General features: G+C 39.2%; 1 protein-coding gene across 6 annotated transcripts in view; it reads right to left on the minus strand.

Moving 5' to 3' along the window:
- Nucleotides 1-3,915: 3,915 nt before the first annotated feature.
- Nucleotides 3,916-24,900, minus strand: part of LOC139964842 (cyclin N-terminal domain-containing protein 1-like) — a 30,794-nt gene continuing 9,809 nt past the window's right edge. For 4 of the 6 annotated variants that reach the window (XM_071966859.1, XM_071966862.1, XM_071966861.1 and 1 more), the window contains exon 7: nt 3,916-4,609. In XM_071966859.1, the coding sequence (XP_071822960.1) occupies nt 4,514-4,609 (96 nt within the window). In that variant the 3' untranslated portion in view covers nt 3,916-4,513. Of the gene's footprint in view, nt 4,610-6,292; nt 6,389-14,582; nt 15,661-24,900 lie in introns of those variants that run through there. The other 2 variants (XR_011792107.1, XM_071966860.1) reach the window with 2 other exon arrangements.

Below are 24,900 nucleotides of genomic sequence, written 5' to 3' on the forward strand. Positions count from 1 at the left end.
GCTAGTATGCATATTTTCCTTTGGGGGGGGGGGGGGCGTTGATGGAGTGATGTGTATACACAAATAAGATAATACAATAAGAGTTATAAAGGGTACTAAATATAAGGCTGCATCAGTCCAATCGAATTTCTGCAAAGTGCCCTTTGATGTCGGTGCCCCCCCCCCCAGATTAAAAGTGCTTCCGCCGCCATTGACATGAGTGTATATAAGAAACAATTTCTTGTTCATGGATGGTGGGGGGGGGGTGCCTACAAGCCTAGAAGTACAGGTTTATCATATTCTTTGTTATATTTTATACTTTTTGTGAAACAGATTGCAGTCTCACCCGACACAGCGACATTATTCCGCCTACGTGTCGTTGAACAAAGTATGTTTTTCTGGAGGTAGCTGAGTACTGTTTTAAAATAATAAATAAGGTAACTAAATAGGAGCTTAAAAATTATACTGTCCCATTTTTCCCCTTCAAAGTGATGTTACCATTTTTTCTTCTTCTAATTTACCAAATGTTTGGGGAAGTGTAAATTTCTAAACGTGAGATTATAAAATAAAGAATGTTTAGATGCAACTTGCAAGGCCTCAGAAGTGCCGTTTCCGGCAATCTGAGAGGCATTGTTTGCCAACAATTTTCTTGTACGCTACGCGCCAACCGATAGTGGCGCTCCGCTTAGATAGTGTCACGGGAACTTTCGGGCACAAAAAGTTCTGCCCCCCAAACTGAAATGGCCCCGTACGCCTATGACCACCATTACCATAACATGTTAACCCAGGTTCGAATTTCTTCCAATGGATGAGCGAACGATCTTGCTAGTCAGTGTTTTACTGCCTGGTGTCGCATTTGAGGCTAATCCAACATCAAAAGACCTAGTAAGGTATACATGCATAGGCTAATGTAACTCATTATAGGCCAGGCCGGACGTAATGGTTTTAGCCTTTTACTAACTTCCGAAGCAACCGAATCCAAAATCATCCATTTTGAAATAACCATAAAATAACATATGTTGGCCTCTTAAAAATTCTGTCAGCACGGCGTACAATGAATTTAAGGAACTTTATTAGATTTAAGTGGACTGTCGTTCAGTTTGTTTTCGTCTCACAACCTTTACCGCGGCATTTCTGCAGTGTTGGTCAAATCGGTTCAAATAAAATCAAATGGTTTCACGAACAGCATCGTTTGGTAGTGATTCTGCCAACGGTCTGAAAAACACACGTGTACGTACTATACCCACAACTTGATGCAGCGGTTATTGTACAGGGGCGTATCCAGGGGGGGCGCAACAGGCGCGCGCCCCCCCCTATTGGCCGTCACCAAAAAAAAAAAGTTTAGCAAAAAAAAAAAAAAAAAAAATTGATGACGACCTTTATGTGAGATGTCGGTGATCGCTCAACCCCCCCCCCCCCCTCCCGTATGCTTTATTTTTTGTTTGCCAAAAAAAGCTTCTGGCGAAGTTCGGCGGCATAATAGTTTTAGAAACATAGGTGGTAATTGTGTTTGTATTATCACTATAAACACTAAATGACATGCCAGCCATACTAAATTGTGCATTTTATGTCCATATTTACTGGAAATGTTGGTTATTATTAAGGTCGAAAAATGGATCACATATGGCCATGGGCGGCGATCCTGGGTGGAGGGGGGATATATCCCTCCATGAAAATGGGTGGAGGGGATGTAATGCACCATATCCCCCCCCCCCCACCAAATGCCAGGGATAAGAATATTTTCATGCCTACATTTATGCATCTTCGTTAATGTACGGCTCTTTTTTAGCTTCATTTCTCGCCTACCATAAACGCAGTGCGATTTTTTCAAATAAAGCGTCTTTATAAAGCAAAAATAGTTGACTGTAGGCTTCATTGGCCCTATAACAACAAAATGTATTATTGCGCCCACGGTATTGATATAGTACATATATGCACCCTCATAGTAATCATATAGACCCTATAGTAGGCCTACACACGTACATGTTCCCTCGAACAGCTGAGAATCTCATGTAACCAGGGTAATGCTTAATACACGTTTCACCTGGATGCCCTAGCAATCGGTACCTAGGAATGTAACTATGTGTAATTGTGTATTGCATGTGTATAGGCCTATAATAGCCTGCATGAGGCCATTTTCTTCATCGAATAATATAACAGAGCTCTCGAACATTCTTACGTTGCGCCTGAAACAAGATTGACAGGGGCAATTTTCCCAAAATAACAACCGAAATTTAAAAAAAAAGTATTTTGGATCCTGATTATGAGATATTTCGGACATGACATCCCTATTTTAAAGTTGGGTATATGCCGCTTGGAAACCTCGGGAAGTGCCGTTTCCGGCCATCTAGAGGGTTTGTTAATCCCAAAATTTTCTTGTACGCTCGCGCCAACTCATGGTGGCGCTACGCTTAGATAGTCAACAAGGTCATATCCCCCTCCCCCCACTCGGAAGTACGGATCGCCGCCGATGCATATGACACCATTTTGCATTTCAGCCCTTCTTTGAAAGCAAAAATTGTACACCCCTCCCCTTAGACCCATCCCCCAGGACGGCGATCATTCATGCCTGGCGCCCCCCCCCCCCCTATTGGAAAATCCTGGATACGCCCCTGTTGTATAACTTAACCGGAAATCTCGGGTCACCATCCAGTCCGCGACCGCTCACATTACATTTATCAAGAATGCAAGCGGTATTGAATAAACCCCAGAAAGGAGGATTATTCTTAAGACTGCACGCAGACTTTAATTATGAGCAGGGAGTTGTTATGACAACTCCCTGGTATGAGAACGGGGTGTTCACATTAAGGGAATTAATCGCCCTGGCGGACTTGGAAGTACGGGTGCGTTGTTAGGTGTGAACAAGGCCAAGTTGCTGTTAAAAAGGTGTTTAGACAGGAGTGTGAGCCCATCATTTTATGTAGTTTTAGACAATTGTTAACCTAACTCTTCACTGACACTTGTATAGACTGTGGTTAGATCATGTGAATGATGGTTTTTTGCTCAGAATATAAGACTGAATGTCCTCTACAAATTTGTAAAGAGTTACAGGAATGTGACAGTAAGTTTCACTGCCAAAAGAGTAGCCAACATAAATGATACTGTAACTAGCCGTCAAAATGGCTAATGACTACACAATGTTAATCATTTTTTTTGGTAAAATATTTATGCAGATAGCCAAAACAGTGTGAATTTAACCAAATGATATTGAGTGGATACAGTATTGTCTCCAAGTTATCATAAATGGCAGCAAAAGCAGCCATGGTTCCAATATCATGAATGTTATTAAAATATTATCAACATATCCTACTAATGTTTTCCATACTTTCCAAGGTAAGTTCTATGTGTTTTAGAATGAATCAAGCCTTCTGGTTGTGTAAACGTTAGCGTCACCTCCGAAACAAAAGAGACTGGATGTATACAATATGTTTTATGTGAGATAATCCTTTTAAATATGAGTGCTACAGTAAGAGAATTCAACCCAATGTTTACAACAATTGCTTTTTTAAATGCCAAAATTTGATTTACCTGATATTTACCTATCTTTTATAACATAAAACTATCGGATTCTGTATTGTGTATTCAGTCACTTGTTTCACTAGTTGTATGGGTCGTTGACGTACATTCTCTGCTACTTGGCATAAATGTTTTTATTTAGATCAGTGTTTGATTACAGATGTTATGAAAATATATTGAGTTTAAATGTTTACTTCTTTGTTATTAGCAAAACAACTTGTTAATATTTTTGTCACCTCCGATATACACGTAAAATGTTAACGTAACCTCCGAAACGCGTTAGTGGGAAAATTCAAACGTTTGCAAAAATGCATGGAATTTTGGGCAACTCGCACTGGATATTAACCCTCTTATTTAGGGTGTTTCACGTGACCTATTCTTTGTTTTAAATAGATGATATTTAGAAATAAGACAAAAATGCTTGATTTTCCAATAAATTGTTAATTAACATTTAACAATTGACAGTATTAACAACTTTTTGCAAAACCATTTTCATTTTTAAGTTACATATAATCATAGTTTACTTGAAACAGTACTGTTTTAAATTGTGTAAATATGGTTGCTTGAGAAAGACATCTTTTTGTTTAAATTCCTAGAATGCTACAGTCACCGAAAAATAACACCCATAAACGTACATGTTTAAGCTCTGAAAATATTAAAATTAGAAAAATGTTAACCCTTTTACATGTGATATTACTAAACATTTCAATATATATGGTTTTTGAAATTTTGGCCCTCAGTGTGCAAAAGTTACAGCACTGATTTTGAAAATGACCATATACATATAAACATGTGAAACATCCCAATATTGACTATACACCACTTTGCTTGACAGGTTTGTTTATCGACCTATACATTCACAAGTTCCTCCTTAAACTTATTTTGCAGGGTAAGTCTCAATGATCTTATATGATCATCATATTATGTGATATTCAAGAAATTACTATAAATGACCAAAATGATATAAAGCCAATAAATATCACTTGATACTATATACACCCCTGGAAGTTGCTGCTTCTTAAAAACCCGGTAAGATGGTCTCCAATAGGACAGAAGAAAGGTCTAAAATGTCCACCCTTGGTATGTTGGTAAGTCTATTCAGATCATTAAGAACCTGTCGGAGAAAATGGAGATTTGTAATATGATAAATGCATATTTTCAAAACGGTCGGTGTGTGGACAAGTTTTACAAGTAGTCTTTTTAAGCTACAATGGATATGATGTGGATATATTATTACACTACCATTCTATTTCAGGACACTCCATTTCCTAATACTAGTATCCAACTGAATGATTAGCGCTGCCGTGGATTCATTAAGTTGGAAAAGTGAGAGGCAGAGCCCCACACCAATGACCACCAACCAAAAAGTTGTTTCAATATGGAAGGCATGATCAGTCATTCCTAATTCCAGAGTTCTCTCAGTATAACAGAACCGTATTTGATGCATCTATGGTACCTTACTTCGCACAGAGCAATACCAGTGGAACTTTGGTGAGAGGCTTGAGAAATTATTTGATTACGAAAGGCATTTTAAATATAGTCTCAGAATTATTACACAAGCGAAGAGCAACGTTCTGTGATTTCGTTTTAGTACCGCTATTGAATTAGAGGATGTTTTCTCTTCATTCAAGGAGTAACACATTGGAATCCGCGAAGCAGAACTGTAAGATTCCGTCATAATCGGCACAGGTATCATCTTATTACAAACAGTTAATATCAAAAATGGAATTGGGCAGAGAGGTCTGTGCTCCCCTATCCCCATCCGGACAATAGTGGAAATGTGAAAGGAAATCTGGAAAGAAAACAGACTACTTCTCCAATGGTCTATCTCGACCACCGTAGCACCAACAATACCCCCACATTCGACCGGTATTCTACCTCTCCCCTTCCACCACGTTTTGACGCTCTTCCTTGACCACTGTCAACTTTGTTAAGTAACATATACTGTTAAAAAATAACTAATCGACCGTTTGTATGGAATAATTAAAATAAACACAACTACTTTGTTTCCTCGAAACATAATAAGTACCGGATGGGTTTGAAACAGGAGATACATCTTATAGCTCTTATATGTGTGTCTGCATTCAAGCAGGGCTCTTATTGCTAAATTTGCTCCTCCAACCCATGGAAACGGATCGACACATTTTATTCACTTCATGAGGGGACAGACAACCCACTCTCACTTGTTTTTGTTTATGGCGTTTTTAAAGCACCAGAGATCAATTATTGATCGATCAGATATACTGTTGACGGCAGTCCTGACGGTTCATCGAGAATTTACGAAATATATTAATTCTCTGTATGCGCATAACTGTTGACAGTAGTACTGGATTTACAGGCCTATAATGAACTGATCAAAAGAACGGAACGCCATATACTTCACAATATTAAAAGACAATATCAGTATATCATGTTAAATATCATCATGTTACAAGTTAATATCAGCATGCCAATATTAATCCAATATTTTATGTTTCAATATCAATAAATCCGAATAAATACCAACATTTTGTATGAACATGTCAAGAATAATGTTACTATTTTTGTCAACCTGCATGATGAGAAACGATTGAATTTTGGTTTGACCCTATCGGCGTTTATGAGCGGTGCCATTCGTTTCACAATTTCAGAACCTATGAACATGTTACGAAGAAATTTCAGGGTTTTACAATTAACCAGAGTCACTTGACTTAGTGACTTCTTGCCAATATGAGAAGAAACTTTAGATACAAGATTTTCTAATGAGCGGAATTGCTGAGCAGAAATGGCGAGTCTTACTGAATTGAGTAATGCGTACCTATGCAAAGGGGGTCGAAGGTCCAACAAACTTCACTTCTGCATAATTAGACTTATTCTGACTGTAACCAACAATTGACATTCAACGACCTTCGACCTCTATGAAAAACAATAGGGATCATTTGCTCACCAATGGATATCGACATACCAAGTTCAAAGTTCAAGCAACTTCTACTTCTTGAGATATCGTGTTTACATGGTTTCAGCCTTTGACCTCTGGTGACCCCAATGACCTTTGAACTCCATGAGAAACAATAGAGATCATCCGCTCAACCAGGTCTATCCAAGTGTTTCGACCGATTATATGATAATCGGTTATTGCCGATTACCGATTAGTTCATATGACAATCGGGCCGATGCCGACTACTTCGTTTTCGTGGAACTGGCCTGATATATGATTAAGTGTTATGCATGATTACCAACTTTTAGGGCAATACAATAAAAAATGTAAATGAACGACTTAACCTTTTACACTAAATCAAATAAAGAACACTGCAATACATACATGGGGCGCTGTACGTTTCTAACGATGAGTCGCAATATTGCAATCCTACTACAGCACAATAAATGACAATGCTGTACAGACTACAGAAGGGGAAATAGTAGCCAGCTTAAACATCTGGTATTATAACCATTATCAAGGGGGGCGGAAGCACTTTTAATCTGGGGGGGGCACCGACATCAAAGGGCACTTTGAAGAAATTCGATTGGACTGATGTAGCCTTATATTTAGTACCCTTTATAACTCTTATTGTACTATCTTATTTGAGTATACACATCGCTCCATCAGCGCTCCCACCCCCCCCCCCCCTTCAAGGTAAATATGCATAGGCCTACTAGCACTGCAATATCCAATGTGCAAATTGGGAAACAAAGAACAAGTTTTCTTTTGAGACAAAATGAGGTGAAATCATGCTAGTTGCTAATGTAGGAATCTTCCGAATTAGAGTTTATTTCTTGTTAATAACTTTAAAAAAAAATCCATTCGAAATAGCTTTGAGTTTAACCCACAGAAATTCATTAAAAGTCAGGGGGGTAGCCAGGATTTGAAAAGTTGTATGCACGAGTATCTGAGCGGAGCGCCACCATCGGTTGGCGCAGAGCGTACAAGAAAATTTTTGGTTTTACAAACCCCAGATGGCCGGAAACGGCCCTCCCCGAGTGTTCATTCTGGTTCCCTAGCCTCTTGCTAACTTGAGACACCTCAATTTTTATGTAGAAAATGGGCACATTTTTAACCTGAGAAAAGGTGGGGGGCACGTGCCCCCTGAGCCCCCCCCCGGTCCCGCCGCCCTTGACCATTATCAACTCCAACGTAAACAAACTGAAAAGTAGACCGAATGGAAATAAAATATCCGTTATTTTTTAATCTGATATCGGAATGTATAATCTGATATGAAAAATAAAACAATCCCGGACATTTGCTTCAAGTTTTCAATTATTACCATCTGCTGAGGGAAAACTTCCGATCGAACGTTGTTTCACTTGAAATGATTATACACAGTAAGTCAATGGAGCTTCTCTATTGACTTGACTACATGTGAGAGAAATCACACAGACTTTGTAGCGCGTGACGCTGGAAATCAGACTTGCTTTAGTCGGTTGCGGTCGTTCAGTTACTGAAAGGGTTATTTTAGCACGTATGGTACATACGGTCAGGGGAAAAAAATTGCTACGTGTTTTTCACACAAATATGCGTAAGTATGTTTCCCTGATCACAAAATAGTGTAATGCAGTAGAACTACTGAGGACTGTCGCCAAACATTTTTAGGGAATATCAGGAGTATATGGTGCTTTGATTTCATCATTTTATCGCAGTTGTAAAATCCTGAGCGCATTTGCAAACTGAACAGATGAGGCTCAACTGTTCTCTCGCCAGACTAGCCTAATGTACGTAGAACTCACAATGTTCATCATTCACAATGTTTTCATTTTTACTTTCCAGTTTTCACGTACGGTGAAACGGTCAAAGTGGCTAAAAAGTATATTGTTTCGGTTAATATTTAGTCAAGACAAAAAATCTTTCTTATAAATCGTTAACCATGGATAACAGGTTTTTTAGATGCAAGAAGCGAAATTGCGTTGTCCCCCTAAGCTTATCGCGGGTATATATACTGTATGATCTTAACTGCCAAAGCTGGATAGCATATCGACGAACATTAGTACAATCTCGCATGACAGACTTGCGATACTGTTACACTGTAGATTACCGCACCTTCACCGGCTTTGAATAGCGTTGAATCGAACGATCTATATGTTCCCCGTTGTCGTGAATCAGATGCGCTGACAAATACAATCCTTTACGTGGAACGTAATAACCGGTTCCGCATAATCGGTATCGCGATGGATCTTGCCGATGCTGATTATTTACCGATTGTCTGATAATCGGCCCGATGTCTAACCAATTATGGGTCGAACACTAGCGCCGGTCACTCTATCCACAGTTCAAGTTTAAAGTTCAAGCATATTTTACTACGTGAGATACCGTGTTTACAAGGTTCTCTGCCTATGACCTCTGGTGATCTCTCAGATGACCCTTGAACTCCACGAAAAAGAATAGAGATCATCTTCTCACTAAGGGGTACCCACTAGGCGCGGCGGAACGGAAAAATTATTGGGGGGGCTATTGTGTGGAGACTATCTAAGCGGAGCGCCACCATCGGTTGGCGCGGAGCGTACAAGAAAATTTTGGGTTTTTTCAAACCCCCAGATGGCCGGAAACGGCACTTCCCGAGTGTTTTATGCTGCGAATACCTAGCCCTAAAATATGGGTCTCAAGCCTGTAATTTCTCAGATTGCACGTAAAAGTCTGTAAAAACATTGTAATTTGTATATTCGATGGTGTTTTAAGAGAGTAGCTATTACCGGTACTCGTTGTGTACTCGCAAAGACGTTTTTGAGTGTAGTAAGGGCAGTGGCGGAGCTAGGGGTATTGGTCAGGGGGGGCAAGAATGGTCTGTAGGGGCGCTTTCGACACTATCTAAGCGGAGCGCCACCACAGGTTGGCGCGGAGCGTACAGAAAATTTTTGAGTAAAGATACTCCCTAGATTGCAGGAAATGACCCTTTCCGGGCCTTGCTAATTTGCAGATAAATGGAGAATAAATAGGTGTCGTCGCCATTTTGTCGGAAAATTACACCAACAGAATATGACAAATGTCAATAGGTATATGAGAGCGCAATAAAATAGTCAATAATTGCGAATAAGTAAAAAGTAGTGAAAAGCTGAAAAGGGCGCCAGCAGTCCATTTGAGTCCGTCAGGGGGGGGGGGCATCCGCCCCTGACTGCATATGGACGCTCCGCCACTAAGTAAAGGGATGTTGGAGAACTAGCTGAAATGAGGCAAGTCATTGGCCTAAGACGAAGTTGTGTTACGCTTACCGGTACTCACACTCACTGCTTCCACTTTTCACGGGGCGTGAAGACTCGGTTGGGGTGACAATGTGGTCTATAGCCAGGGGACGGGCCGAGGGTCCCCCAGCAATTACTAAAATTATTACACCTATATAGTATACGTGTGCATCGGACAGATCGACAAGTATGCATTGAAAAATGGGCAGATGCACGTATCGGAGCCTTGGTAAATATTGGGGGGGCTTATCATGCATTTGCCCCCTCAACTTTTTCATTGGGGGGCTGAGCCCCCCAAGCCCCCCCCCCCCGGTTCCGCCGCCACTGGTACCCACACACCAACTAAGGGGGATGACACATAAAAAGAACATTTATTTTGATGTATTCGGACATAAAGCTCTAATTCGATTATTCTTACGCGATAAAGGTAGGACGAAGCCAGTCAGTCTCCAAAGAGCGAGTTTATGAGCTCAGAGAGCAGTTTGCTTTAGCCCCGACACCAACATTTGGCCAGACGTATGAAATTTCGCGAAACTGCTTGAGACCTATACCACCGCTCTGGTTAAAAATGTTTGAATAATCCCGTGAACTTGATTTCGTTACAGAAGAAAAATGCACATTTTTGGTAAAATTGGCTAGTTAGGCTATGCTCTTTTCATTGATACCAAATTCGCCATTGTAAATGCACTAGTCTTGTCAATGATCAACGAATTAACCTACGGCTTCTCGGCCTTTTCGCTAAGATCATGTGTAGTATCTGTTCCCTTTCGATGGGAATGGTGATGCACACCTGACGATGATCACACAGTCAGTCTCGATGCAAAAAAACCCTAAAAGATATGGCATTGCTTGCATGTATTGTTATGTGTGGATGAACTAAATCGATGTATTGGCAGTGAGTATTTTATGATCTCCAGGCGTCCTATTTCACTAATCACTGCAGCCATGAATAGTTCCTCTAATTATCATTTGATGTAAGCATGGAGTTCCATGATATATCGGTACCGGTAAGCAATTCGATTCCATTAACTTTTATCACACATACTGTATATATTGTAGCATTTCGCGCAATGCGTATCAACGTGAAACGGGTCAGTCACCACTTTACTTGTATCCTGTATTCGTAAACCTGTATTCGTGTGCATATTTATTTGCCGTGAACTTGACTTCGTTACAAGATGATTTGAAGAAAAATGGGACACTAATTCGTGGAGTTTTTTCCGCCAATATACTATAGTTTTCAAAATTGGAAATGATGATATTCATGCCCCTCCCCCCAAAAAAAAATTCTAAACAGTTTGAGAGTGGTTTCATTTACGTTTGGAAAATACGGCCGAAATGACCTTTCCACATGTTTTTTGTGTATTTTGTCAAAAAAGATTGGATTAAACACCTATCTTTCATCAAATTCAGTTATTACCATTTCAATTGGTTAATGACTTAGAAATTGACCTTCGAAAAGGATAATACATGCCAGGGTCTTCAATGTCGCCCTTATTACCTCTCTGGGAACATTTCATATATAGTTTTGATTTCTCTTATACTTAATTGAGCAGAACACTGGTACCATTCGTTGCTATAACAAATTTACGTAAGCATGAAACAATTACGGAAGCGTAAAAGGGACATCACATTGGCAACTTACACATTGCAACACGGTACATATATGAAAATTACCACCTTGCATACTCACTAGTTTCTCTTCAAGACGTCAAAAAATCGTAGTGTGCAAAACACATGTTTTATATTAGTTTCAATCGATAAGTATATCTAGTAAAGACGGTAGTTTTCAAATGTTTGACATTTACTAAGATTGTTTCAAGTGATGATATCAAAACTATCGGCTAAAGAATGGTTCTTACTATACTGTCGGAGCGAGAAATCAACATCGTGACAATTAGAAATATTCGTATAATACTGTTCAATGTCCATTTGGTGCAGCGGCTAGTGTAATCATATTGCAGTATCGGGCAGGGAACAGAGGAGATGGTGGGGGGGGGGGGTGAAGGTAAGCTCACTGACAACCGTATACTTTCACAGTCTGTCAGAGAAAAATCACATAGTTAGCACGGTTACATTATGAGCTACGTTTCTGGATTCCGTAAATGAATGGCTGGTCGTATTGCCATTGGGTTTCTGTATCGTAGTAGCGGATATCTATTAACTTGTTATTACGATTAACTAAGCTTCTCGGCCAATGTAAATTAGCCACATGTAATGTTCCCAACTTCCATAATCATTTACAATTAATATGATGCCTGATGATACACCGTGCAAATCCTAAGAGCTTAAAGTGGATTTTTCGGTGTGTGGAACGTTGAGACTGTTCCTTGAATGCGCTTCCTCCTGCGGTCTCGTATAAAGGTAGACATCACACATATACGATTTACTAGGCACCCATCACCTATTTATTGCCAATGTCTTCTTCTTTGTTATGTGCAATGTGAAAAAATTGGTTGCGTAAATTGTCCGCGTCAAGTATAATAAATTGTCATATAAAACCTACGTTAGATTTATTTCAAGAACAGAACTAATAAGAACATAGACATGTGTTTTCAATTGACCCTATATCAAGCACATGCTTAAATTACAGGTTCAAAGAATTTCGCGTAGGGTGTGCCGCACTTTGCCTGACGAAACTTCAGTTTATGAGGTATGCAGCCTGAAGGAGTTAACTTTCAGACATCGGTTTTCCACTGCTTACCTGAGAGCATGCAGGAATAAGGATAGTCCAAAAGCGCGAAAATCGCAAAAGAGATCTGATAAAGAAATGCAATAGCATTATAGACGAAGTAAGTTGGTTGAGGGGAGGTACTGTATATCCAAGAGAAATACAATAGCATAAAATACGAACGTACGAACTAACTTGGTGGAGGGGAGGTATATACAAGAGAAATACAATAGCATACTATACGAACGAACGAACTAACTTGGTGGAGGGGAGGTATATCCAAAAGAAATACAATAGCATAATATACGAACGTACGAACTAACTTGGTGGAGGGGAGTTATATCAAAGAGAAATACAATAGCATACATATACGAACGTACGAACTAACTTGGTGGAGGGGAGGTGTATCCAAGAGTAATACAATAGCATAATATACGAACGTACGAACTAACTTGGTGGAGGGGAGGTATATACAAGAGTAATACAATAGCATAATATACGAACGTACGAACTATCTTGGTGGAGGGGAGGTATATACAAGAGTTATACAATAACATACTATACGAATGAACGAACTAACTTGATGGAGGGGAGGTATATACAAGAGTAATACAATAGCATACTATACGAACGTACGAACTAACTTGGTGGAGGGGAGGTGTATCCAAGAGTAATACAATAGCATAATATACGAACGTGCGAACTAACTTGGTGGAGGGGAGGTATATACAAGACTAATACAATAGCATAATATACGAACGTACGAACTAACTTGGTGGAGGGGAGGTATATTCAAGAGTAATACAATAGCATACTATACGAACGTACGAACTAACTTGGTGGAGGGGAGGTATATACAAGAGTAATACAATAGCATAATATACGAACGTACGAACTAACTTGGTGGAGGGGAGGTGTATCCAAGAGAAATACAATAGCATAAAATACGAACGTGCGAACTAACTTGGTGGAGGGGAGGTATATACAAGAGTAATACAATAGCATACTATACGAACGTACGAACTAACTTGGTGGAGGGGAGGTATATTCAAGAGTAATACAATAGCATACTATACGAACGTACGAACTAACTTGGTGGAGGGGAGGTATATACAAGAGTAATACAATAGCATAATATACGAACGTGCGAACTAACTTGGTGGAGGGGAGGTGTATCCAAGAGAAATACAATAGCATGTACTATACGAACGTACGAACTAACTTGGTGGAGGGCAGGTATATCCAAGAGTAATACAATAGCATAATATACGAACGTGCGAACTAACTTGGTGGAGGGGAGGTGTATACAAGAGAAATGCAATAGCATACTATACGAATGAACGAACTAACTTGGTGGAGGGGAGGTATATACAAGAGTTATACAATAACATACTATACGAACGTACGAACTAACTTGGTGGAGGGGAGGTATATACAAGAGTAATACAATAGCATAAAATACGAACGTACGAACTAACTTGGTGGAGAGGAGGTATATACAAGAGTTATACAATAACATACTATACGAACGTACGAACTAACTTGGTGGAGGGGAGGTATATACAAGAGTAATACAATAGCATACTATACGAACTTACGAACTAACTTGGTGGAGGGGAGGTGTATACAAGAGAAATGCAATAGCATACTATACGAATGAACGAACTAACTTGGTGGAGGGGAGGTGTATCCAAGAGAAATACAATAGCATAATATACGAACTTACAAACTAACTTGGTGGAGGGGAGGTGTATCCAAGAGAAATACAATAGCGTACTATACGAACTAACTTGGTGGAGGGGAGGTGTATCCAAGTGAAATGCAATAGCAAAGGAATATTTTCAATTCATTACATTAGGAAAATTATCATTTTTGTCCCGAGTAACAGAAACATTGCACAGAAGGTTTTCGTGCTACATTGGTAGACATTTAAAGTGCTTCTGAGCCGTGAACATCTTTTGACTGTTTGTTACGCTATATTATCGGTATGATCAATTATTTTAACTGTTGCGCGTGGTAAATCTGTCCTGTTTAGTCAGGGTGTCAATCATGGTGGGGGGGGGGGGGACACGTCACCCACTTTCTGCAGGATGGTTGACACAAAATCAACCCCACCCCCTCCCCAGGTTTATAGGATTCACTCGTGTAGGAGCTAGCCTATTAAGGTCATAATAACTCGTGTATCTCATAAAAAGGAGCTCAAACATTGTGCTATGAGATTAGTAGTTTTATTCTCACGTGCTAAACCCCCACCCCCCCCCCCTCCGATGAAGAGTTACGCATTTCATTTAAAGCGTAAGTTAAATAAAGAACAGCCCCAATACACCGCCGATGCTATATGCTTAGCCTAACTCCTTTCTAGTTTATTATTTTGTATATTTTATAGTATATTGTATCATCATGTACAAACAATATAACACTACATGTAAATTATTATGTGCATTGCTTGGTTAGCATGCCACTCATAGTTGTAAGTGGAGGGGGGATAATGACATATTTCATGGGAATTTTGAGACAGATACATATATGGTTAACCATGTGATTCATTTAACCTCAAGTTCTGGTTAGTAGTTATGTACATACTTCACAAAATATTAATTTGTGATGCCAATTACAGGGGTGTGCATTGGGGAGCTATCCAAATGAAATTTCCACGTCTTAAATGAAAGAAGGCCTACGATAATGCTATTGTCAGTTAGTATTAGCGAAATGATCATATCGTTTCTGCTGATTTCATTAGTCAGTGTGCTCACTCAAGGTTCTAAGCATACATTGTAGGAATGGCGTTCAAAAGAACACACAATTTACTTTTAAGAGGGGATGAAGTGGTGGGTTTTCATGTCTTAGAATGGTTTATCTACATTACTACAACACCATCCATTCACTACTTCCCGTAAATGCAGATGCAAAAGCCAGAAATTCGCTGTCAAAGTATTCCCTAGCGACCTCCCGAGCAGACTCTCGTGGAAAAAACTCAAAGCTTCCCACCGCAGTTCATATGACGTCAGTAAAGGGACCATTTCAGCCAAAGCCGACTCCATGATTTTTACTGTTACGGCGTCATTCAGTTTACTACGTACAGGTAACTACAACACACTCTCATCATCAACTGAAAGTTTTCTCCCGAGTCTACCAATTCCGAGGAAATGGGCCTGCACCTTTAAGAACATTCGTAAGCTTTGACGAAATTATTTTCTTGAGGAAGAAGAGGAGGAAATAATTTTCGAGGGTGATGAAGATAATATCGGTGTTTTTCCCTATCAATTGGGCCCCTTGCAGAAGAATTGTAAAACGATCCCGACGCATCGCCGCCGATCGAAGTCCCCGAGCAGAACGGTTGGACGATCCTGAACCGAGAATAAACAAAATAAAACCACCGTTATTAAGACCATAATATGATTTACATTATCTCGAATGTCGATGATCCTACAACCTAAGTTCGTAGCGAAGCTTCTAGAATTTTGTTACTTACAGTGCAAGCTAACGGAAAATGTGACATTCTGTGCAAGTGCAACCCTATAATACTAGTAGTGGTAACATGGGGTCTAGACTTAACTAATAGACGTTGTATAACAGGCTAGCCCGTGTAATTGTAACATCCAACTGTTACGTAAAATCATAACAAAACTCCAGTTTAACCATAATAGAACAATTGCAGATCTAGTATTGATTGTTCTAAAACCAACTGGGTTTAAGTTTTGTGCGAAATATTAGGTAACCAATAAATAAAAATTGTCATTTGGTGCATCTAGGCTGTGGTCTTAACAAGTAATTTGGCAATAGTATGGGCCACAGGCACTCGTAAAGTTGTGATGGGGTCGTGTTTGAATGAGTCGTGTCCAAATTCTTCGATTTCTATCACCTTTTGGAAAAGCGGGCATGCATGTGAAATCCGTCTTTACTTGTATTGGAGCAACCTGCAACCACACATCGGCTCGAGGATGCAAGCTTCGAAGCTAATTGGGTATCATTGGAAAGCTACGAGTGTATAGAAAACGATGATTCATATAAATTTTTCCGTTTCACCCCCTCTTTAACCATTCATTCCGTATATGCACGATCGCGGATGCGATTACTGAAAAAAAAATAACGTAGAGAGCTCCTAAGTTAGCATGCATTAACAGTATACAGTCTAATGTGAAACATACGATTCATAAATATATTTATTACGACTAGCCTATAGGCCTACAGAGAGTAGTATATGTGTCCGGTTTGCAATGAAATTATTTTCATACGGACAGAATATTATACAGAAATTCGGACAATAATGACAGCATCGTAAATACGATCTAACTTTGACAGTACTGTACTCCTTAAATCCCACGGTGGCCTAGGTGGTTACCGTAACTGGGTAACTTGGGGTTTACTCAAAAAAAAAAGTTTTGTACATGCTACGGCGGCCCAGATAAAACATTGGAAATTCTGTCCATTTATTCTTCACAATTGTAGTTTTCTCTCATATTTGGACCATCTTTTCACAATCTGGACATCTCTTGTGGGAAATCTCAAGAAGCAAAGAAATTGATCACCGTCTGGAAATTTTGTAGCTTACATCGAAACTTTAACGTAGGTGTATGCCTCAAAATTTTGACTATTCCATCTCAATATCTTAACTTCTTTTTACATAACGCTTTTCTTTTTCGATAAAAAAAGTCAAAATTGCCAGGGATTACTCCTCGAAATTGCGACGTTTTGTATTGAAGTTCTCCGAGAACTGCAACTTTTGTATCTCAAAATATCCACTTCACATGCTGATGAGTAAAGGGTAAACTTAGAGGTGTATTAACATGGTTAACGCTCAACCAACATTGAACCTGCTCTATTGGTCGTTCAATGCCCTCTTGCTTGCCCATAGCTTAGTAAAGTTAAACACAAGCTGTACTACAGTAGTAAATAGCGGCATACACTGGGTTCAAATGGGATAAAAACGCTCATTGGTCTTTCGTGATCGGATCTCGGGCGTGTCAACTGCAGAGTATGACTCGTGATATCATGTCATTTGCATCGGAAAACGAGACGGGTGTTAGAAACACAGGAAATTCCATTGCGAACTCTTACCAACTTTGTCACATAGAGGTAAGTGCACCTCAGGAAAACATGGTTATAAGAGAACCTTACCGATTTGCTCAACCTTTCCAGCAAAGGATTATCGTTAACGTGTTAATGCATGACTTAATTAAATAATATATATATGGTCTCTTGTTCTCTCCACTAACTCTCTAACTGGTGAAGATTTTTGTCAAATATTAGAGTTTATAATGGGCAAATAATCATAAGACCTAGTATTATGAGTAGCCTAGATCAATGTAGTACTAGCCACCGAAATTGATAGGGCCTATGCTCCGTTTTCCTGCAGGGAATTTGCCGATTCAGATGGCGCTCTTCTTGTTAGCGCTTCAACTCGAATCCTTGATATCACTAACTCGCAGGAAGCCACTAAATACTAACCCGCGTAGCGGTTCGGTTCATCGGTAAGGATCCCGAGCGAGAATGATCTCACCTGACGTCACAGTCTTGCATAACTACGTAGATGAACATGTTGTACATTTCACGTGTATAGTGCGGGTACGAGCTCGTGTAACACGTACGAATTGCCGGGCCAAGTCCCGCTCGCGATTAAGTAAAAGAGGGGAAAATAGGAGACACTTGAATACACAAATATCCAAACGTTTCACGGTTTATTCTTGACATTTTAAGCTAACAAATGTATATAAGAAAGCTGCAATAAAGTACTGTTGTATTTATCTTTATATCTCAAGTATAGCAGGTCTCACAAGTTATTACATAGAGTTAACTAACCTCCAAGACCTGGTTGTGTACATATATCATTTAAAAAACTGTGAGTACCGTTTCAAACCCATATATCTATCTTCATTTCAAATAACAGGTCTCACAGGTTATTACATAGAGTCAACTAACCTCCTACACCTGGTTGTGTACAAATATCAAATTTAAAAGCTGCAAAATTCACTTCAAACGTTTAGATCTATCTTCATTTCAAATAACAGGTCTCACAGGTTATTACATAGAGTCAACTAACCTCCTACACCTGGTTGTGTACAAATATCAAATTTAAAAGCTGCAAAATTCACTTCAAACGTTTAGATCTATCTTCATTTCAAATAACAGGTCTCACAAGTTATTACATAGAGTCAACTAACCTCCAAGACCTGGTTGTGTACATGTATCATTTTAAAAACTGCAAGTACCGTTTCAAACCGCTATTATATCTATCTTTATCTCTTAACAGGCCTCATAAGTTATTACATAGAGTCAACTAACCTCCAAGACCTGGTTGTGTGCATCATTTTTAAAACTGCAAGTACCGTTTAAAGCCGCTATTATATCTATCTTTATCTCTTAGCAGGCCTCACAAGTTATTACATAGAGTCAACTAACCCCCAAGACCTGGTTATTTACAAATATCATTTAAAAACTACAAGTACCGTTTCAAACCGCTATTATATCTATCTCTATCTCGAGTAGCAGGTCTCACAAGATATTACATAGAGTCAACTAACTTCCGAGACCTGGGCAAAATAACGTAATTCGGGAACCGAGAGCGCCGAGCACAGTTGCACCCGAAACCGAGTTCCGAGGGCACTCGAAATGGTCCGACCCGCTGTAGGGGTTAGTATTTAGTGGCTTCCTAACTTCGCATTCTTGATATCTCGAATTCAATTTAGGATACTTTGTATTCCCGATATCTCGAATTCAATTTTGGATATCTCTAATTCGAATTCTTGATATCTCTAATTCGAATTCTTGATATCTCGAAATAAATTTTGGATATCTCTAATCCAATTTCTAAATACATCGAATTCAAGTTTGGATATCTATAACTGTAATCCCGATATCTCTAATTCAATTTGGATATCTCTAATTCGAATACTTGATGTCTCTAATTCGAATTCTTGATATCTTGAAATATAATTCTAAAATATCTCGAATTCAATTTTGGATTTCTTTAATTGTATTCCCGATAACCAGAATTCAAGTTTTGATACCTTTAGCTCGAAATATTGATATCTCGAACTCAATTTTGGATATCTCAAAGTCGAACCCAGTGGCGGAGCGTCCATACAGTCAGGGGCGGATCCCCCCCCCCCACCCCTGACGGACTCAAATGGACATCTGGCGCCCTTTTCAGCTATTCACCACTTTTTACTTATTCGCGATTATTTACTTTTTTATTGCGCTCTCATCTACCTAATTATTGACATTTGTCACATTGTTGGCGATGACACCTATACCTAATGGTTATTTCCGGCGATATAGGGAGTATCTTTACTCAGACAATTTCTGTACGCTCTGCGCCAACCTGTGGTGGCGCTCCGCTTAGATAAAGTCGAAAGCGCCCATACAGACCATTCTCGCCCCCTCTGACCAATACCCCTAGCTCTGCCACTGTCTCCCAATCATTCTTCCCCGTCAATCCGTCTAGTACCCCCACCCCCTCTCTAACCGAACCTCGTTTGTTAAAAGAATATCTAATGATTAGAGACACTTATTCTCATGTTAAATCAGCAAAGAGCAGCAATAATGATTTTATCACTAAGATTTGTTTTTAATTCCTTAGTTACACCGTCATTTAACTTCCCACTCAATCCTACACTCCCTGATACTCTTCTATCCCAATGTCAGGGACGTAGCCAGGGGGGAGCAGGGGGAGCGACCGCTCCCCCCCCCTTCAGTGTCGATTTTTTTTTTTAATAAACTGTCGTTTTTTAGCATGGTATTTTGTCAGTGCTCTTTTGATCTTGAATACTCGTCAGCTCCGTTAACTCAATTATAATCGTAGTAACATTCACGCCTACTGATTCAACTACTTACTTAGTTTGGCATATGCAATAAGCTAAATTTAGCCTATAGCCTATTAGAAGCCTACAGTTGGCCACTGCGTAATAAGATACATATTGCCTACCTAACCGCACTCTATGGAATGTCACGAACCGTATGCACAACAACGTCGACAACGTTCGTTCTCATCCTTTCTATGATTCGTCTTAAGTTGTTGCACGAACAGCATGTTATGAGGCTAAGCTAGCAATCGTATGTGATACGCACTTCCTATAAATAATTATTACACTGCTAATACACTGCGATAACGATATTTGTTTTTAGGCCACTGCATATCTGGCTATATTACAAAATATGAAAGTTTATATTGTCCATCAGTTAAGTTCGTCAAATGTATTAAAGTCCAGACATTGGACAACAAACAAGAATCATATTACTGGAAAAATTGAAATAGAGCACTGTGTTTGTCTTCTGATATATATGTAAAAGAACATGTGAAAGAGTTCAAACAGGAAAAAAAATCTGCTGATAATATCATATCATATGATCAGGGGCGTAGCCAGTATGTAGCACTGTAGGCCCGGGCCTACACTTTTTTGGGCCAAGTTATCTTTTTTTTAAAACACCCATAATTCAAATCGATAAGCTTGCTGGACGAGTTTAAGAGTCTATATAGACAGGAAAAACTATTGAAATGAACGTAGCAAGAATATGGCTAAATTAGGTGACCTATTCTTCTGTCATCTAGGCTGTCATTTCTATTGCCGTTTCATTCAACACTCTACCCGACGAAAAAGTCTAGAATCCGATCTTGTCAGTTTTTTAACATCTAGTTAAGAACCCGTTAACGCAGATAATATTTCAGTTGAGAAAACAGTTGAGAAATTTGCATCAGATGGCAATCGTCGGATAGCTCTAGACTTCTCTTATAAGGCTAACTTAAACATTTACTAGCTACAGTTGTATCAAGGATAATTACTGGCTACAGTTGTATCAAATATATACATTTCTGGCCTATCTTTGTATTTACAAGTATCAGAAGTTGAAAAGTAAGACTACTCTGTACATGTACCTTGCTAATTTTAAATACATTACGTGGTATTGAATTACGTACTATTTTAACTCGTTTGTTTTTGGGGTTTAAAAGTGATACTGAATGAGGTGTCTCAAGTTAGCAAGAGGCCAGGGAACCAGAATGAACACTCGGGAAGGGCCGTTTCCGGCCATCTGGGGGGTTTGTAAAACCAAAATTTTCTTGTACGCTCCGCGCCAACCGATGGTGGCGCTCCGCTCAGATAGTCGTGCCTACAACTTTGAAAATCCATATCAATCGCAAAAAGTGCACCCCCCTTTCAAATTCCTGGCTACGTCGCTGCCCAATGTAGGCAACTTCATCGTTACACGCAGCACGCAACGATCTTTGTTCTACTTAATTGATCCTTACTGAGTCTTTCAACTCAAAAGCATATTTTTTTCCAAATAGATTAGTGAAAGTTACACAGTTTTAAGTAATAAATTAGAAGCATCTCTTTGTTAAAGCATTGTATTATCGGCCTATAGTCTACCGATAAGCGTAACTTAGGGTTGAAAGAAATCGGTGAGAGCAGGCAGTAATGATATTAACTAACATATATATATATTTTCAAATCTCTTATTGAACGAATTATCAGCGCCCTCGGTTACATCGTCATTTACCCCTCCCCATCCTGCCCTACCCTACTTCACCTCACACACTCCACTCTATAGGGTTAAAAGAAATCAGCGAGAGCAGGCAGTAATGATATTTACTTACATTAATGAATTTTTTAAATCTCATTTAGGACAAATTATTAGGTCCCCTTGGTAACATCTTTTACCCTCCCCCCCCCTTCTTCCCTACACTACAATCACCGCTTCTCTTACACCTAATATATGTGATATCCTCGTAAAGCGTGATGATCTAGGTCCCTCATTTATCTAATGCATGGGAGGAACTCGAAACTTTCTACCTTATCCGCATATTCCAAGCTTTCTCCAAGAAAACAGTTACAGTACCTATTACCCAGATGTTTAAAAATAGCCTCCCTCCTCATAAAACGTGATGATCTATGTCTCTCATTAATCTAAAGCATGGATGAACTCTCAACTTTAAGCATATTACAAAGTTTTCCACAAAAGAGCTACAGAACCTACTACACACTATACAAATTATGTAAATGTCACTAAACGGCATCCGTAGGGACATCGTTTTTTGGTCCACATTTGAGTTTCCATCATAATCTTTAATCTGCTTTTCATACATATCTTTTATTGTGATTGTTATAATGACCACATCTAAGGTCTTTTGAGTCGTATTTCTGTATCGAGTGGAATTGTCTCGCTGAGACATAAAAGGATGAATTTTCCGTACGTTTTCACGGTAGGCCCCTCTGTTCAAGGTCAATGCACGACTATAACATTAGGTCCACTAAGTGCGGATATTGGTCTCCATTTGCCACTATTGCAGTTAACCCAACCGAGCAACGTTATTCTACGGTGTGTCTTAAAAGACAATATTATTAACAAATTCGAAAAGAATTTTTAGTCTCTTTGGTTTCATTTTAAAAGTATTTCTGATCAAGGGCGGCGGAACCGGGGGGCACAGGGGGCACGTGCCCCCCCCCACTTTTCCTCAGGTTAAAAATGTGCCCTTTTTCTACATAAAAATTGAGGTGTCTCAAGTTTGCAAGAGGCCAGGGAACCAGAATGAACACTCGGGAAGGGCCGTTTCCGGCCATCTGAGGGGTTTGTAAAACCAAAAATTTTCTTGTACGCTCCGCGCCAACCGATGGTGGCGTTCCGCTCAGATAGTCGTGCATAAAAATTGGCAAATCCTGGCTACGCCCCTGACTTTTAGTGAATTTCTGTGGGTCAAACTCAAAGCTATTTCGAATGGAAAAATTTTGTTAAGATATTAACAAGAAATAAACTCTAATTCGGAAGATTCCTACATTAGCAACTAGCATGATTTCACCTCATTTTGTCTCAAAAGAAAACTTGTTCCTTGTTTCCCAATTTGCATATTGCAGTGCTGGTATGAGTATTTTCCTTGAGGGGGGGGCGGAGGACGTTGATGGAGTGATGTGTATACGCAAATAAGATAATACAATAAGAGTTATAAAGGGTACTAAATATAAGGCTGCATCAGTCCAATCGAATTTCTGCAAAGTGCCCTTTGATGTCGGTGCCCCCCCAGATTGAAAGTGCTTCCGCCGCCCTTGTTTCTGATAACATTACGTACAGAATATTTTTCTATGAGAAAGGTACATATGAGAAACATGACAATGACCGTGATAAAACCAATATCAAGATTACTAGTGATCAATTCGCTCAATTTGTTTCAAAGAATGATTGAAAAGTGATATGAATTCCTCCTCATTCATTCATTTTATTTGAGCATGTTGAACGCTTGCGGTAACATGTCATTACGAATCATTGCAGACGCTCACCCAAACTGTTAAAAAAATACTGCCCCTCTCCCCCCTTCTCTTCCTACACTGCGCTCCCAACAGTGGCGGAGCATCAATACAGTCAGGGGCGGATGCCCCTCCCCCCCTAACGGACTCAAATGGACTGCTGGCGCCCTTTTCAGCTATTTATCACTTTTTTACTTATTCGCGATTACTGACTTTTTTTATGGCGCTCTCATCTACCTATTGACATTTGTCACATTTTGTTGTCGATGACACCTATTTATTCTTCGTTTATCTGCATATTAGCAAGGCCCGGAAAGGGTCATTTCCAGCGATATAGGGAGTATCTTTACTCAAAAAATTTATGTATGCTCTGCGCCAACCTGTGGTGGCGTTCCGCTTAGATAAAGTTGAAAGCGCCCATACAGACCATTCTCGCCCCCTCTGACCAATACCCCTAGCCTCGCCACTGGTCGAACCCTTGATATCTCTAATTCAAGTTTGGATATCCCTAATTGTAAACCGGATATCTCTAATACAATTTTGGATATATCTCTAATTCAATTTTGGATATCTCTAATTCGAATTCTTGATATCTCGAATTCAATTTCTGATGTCTCATATCTGTTTAAGTTATTGATATCTGGAAATGAATTAGATATATCTGGAAATGAATTAGATATATCTGGAAATGAATTAGAGATATCTGAAATTGAAATAGAAATCTCCAAAAATGAATTAGATATATTATAATTGAATAAATATTAAAAAGGCTTGCCATAGAGCAGCGTGTAGGGATATTTCTAATTTGAATTCTTTATATCTCTAATTCAATTTTGAATATCTATAATTACATTCCCGATATCCCTAGCTCAATTTTGGATATCTCTAATTTGAATATTGGATATCTCTTATTCGACTTTTGATATCTCTTATTCGAATTCTTGATATCTCTTATTCAAATTCTTGATATCTTTAATGTTTCCATTTTTGAACACTTTAATACATTTTATTTTAAAGCATTTAAAGTTATTGAAAATGCAATTTCTGATATCTCTAATTGAATTGGAGATATCTGAAATAATAAGAGATATCTTCAATTTAATTGCAGATATCTCCAATTCAATTGAAGATGTCTCTAATAATGGAATAAATGTTAAACTTGGTGTCCATACGGCTCACTCGTTCTTCAATCTGCTTGACTGACTATATGATCGATGGTGGTTTTCTGTACTGCAGGTTACTTTACGTTTTCCGCACTTGGGGAACGTAGCCAAATCTATCCTGCGCCTGCACAATGACCCCTTTATAAATAGGTGTTTCCCCAGATGTTTACGTCATAACTTGACTGGTGCG

The sequence above is a fragment of the Apostichopus japonicus genome, chromosome 23 (genome assembly GCF_037975245.1).
Source record: "Apostichopus japonicus isolate 1M-3 chromosome 23, ASM3797524v1, whole genome shotgun sequence".
NCBI classification, from domain to species: Eukaryota; Metazoa; Echinodermata; class Holothuroidea; order Aspidochirotida; family Stichopodidae; genus Apostichopus; species Apostichopus japonicus.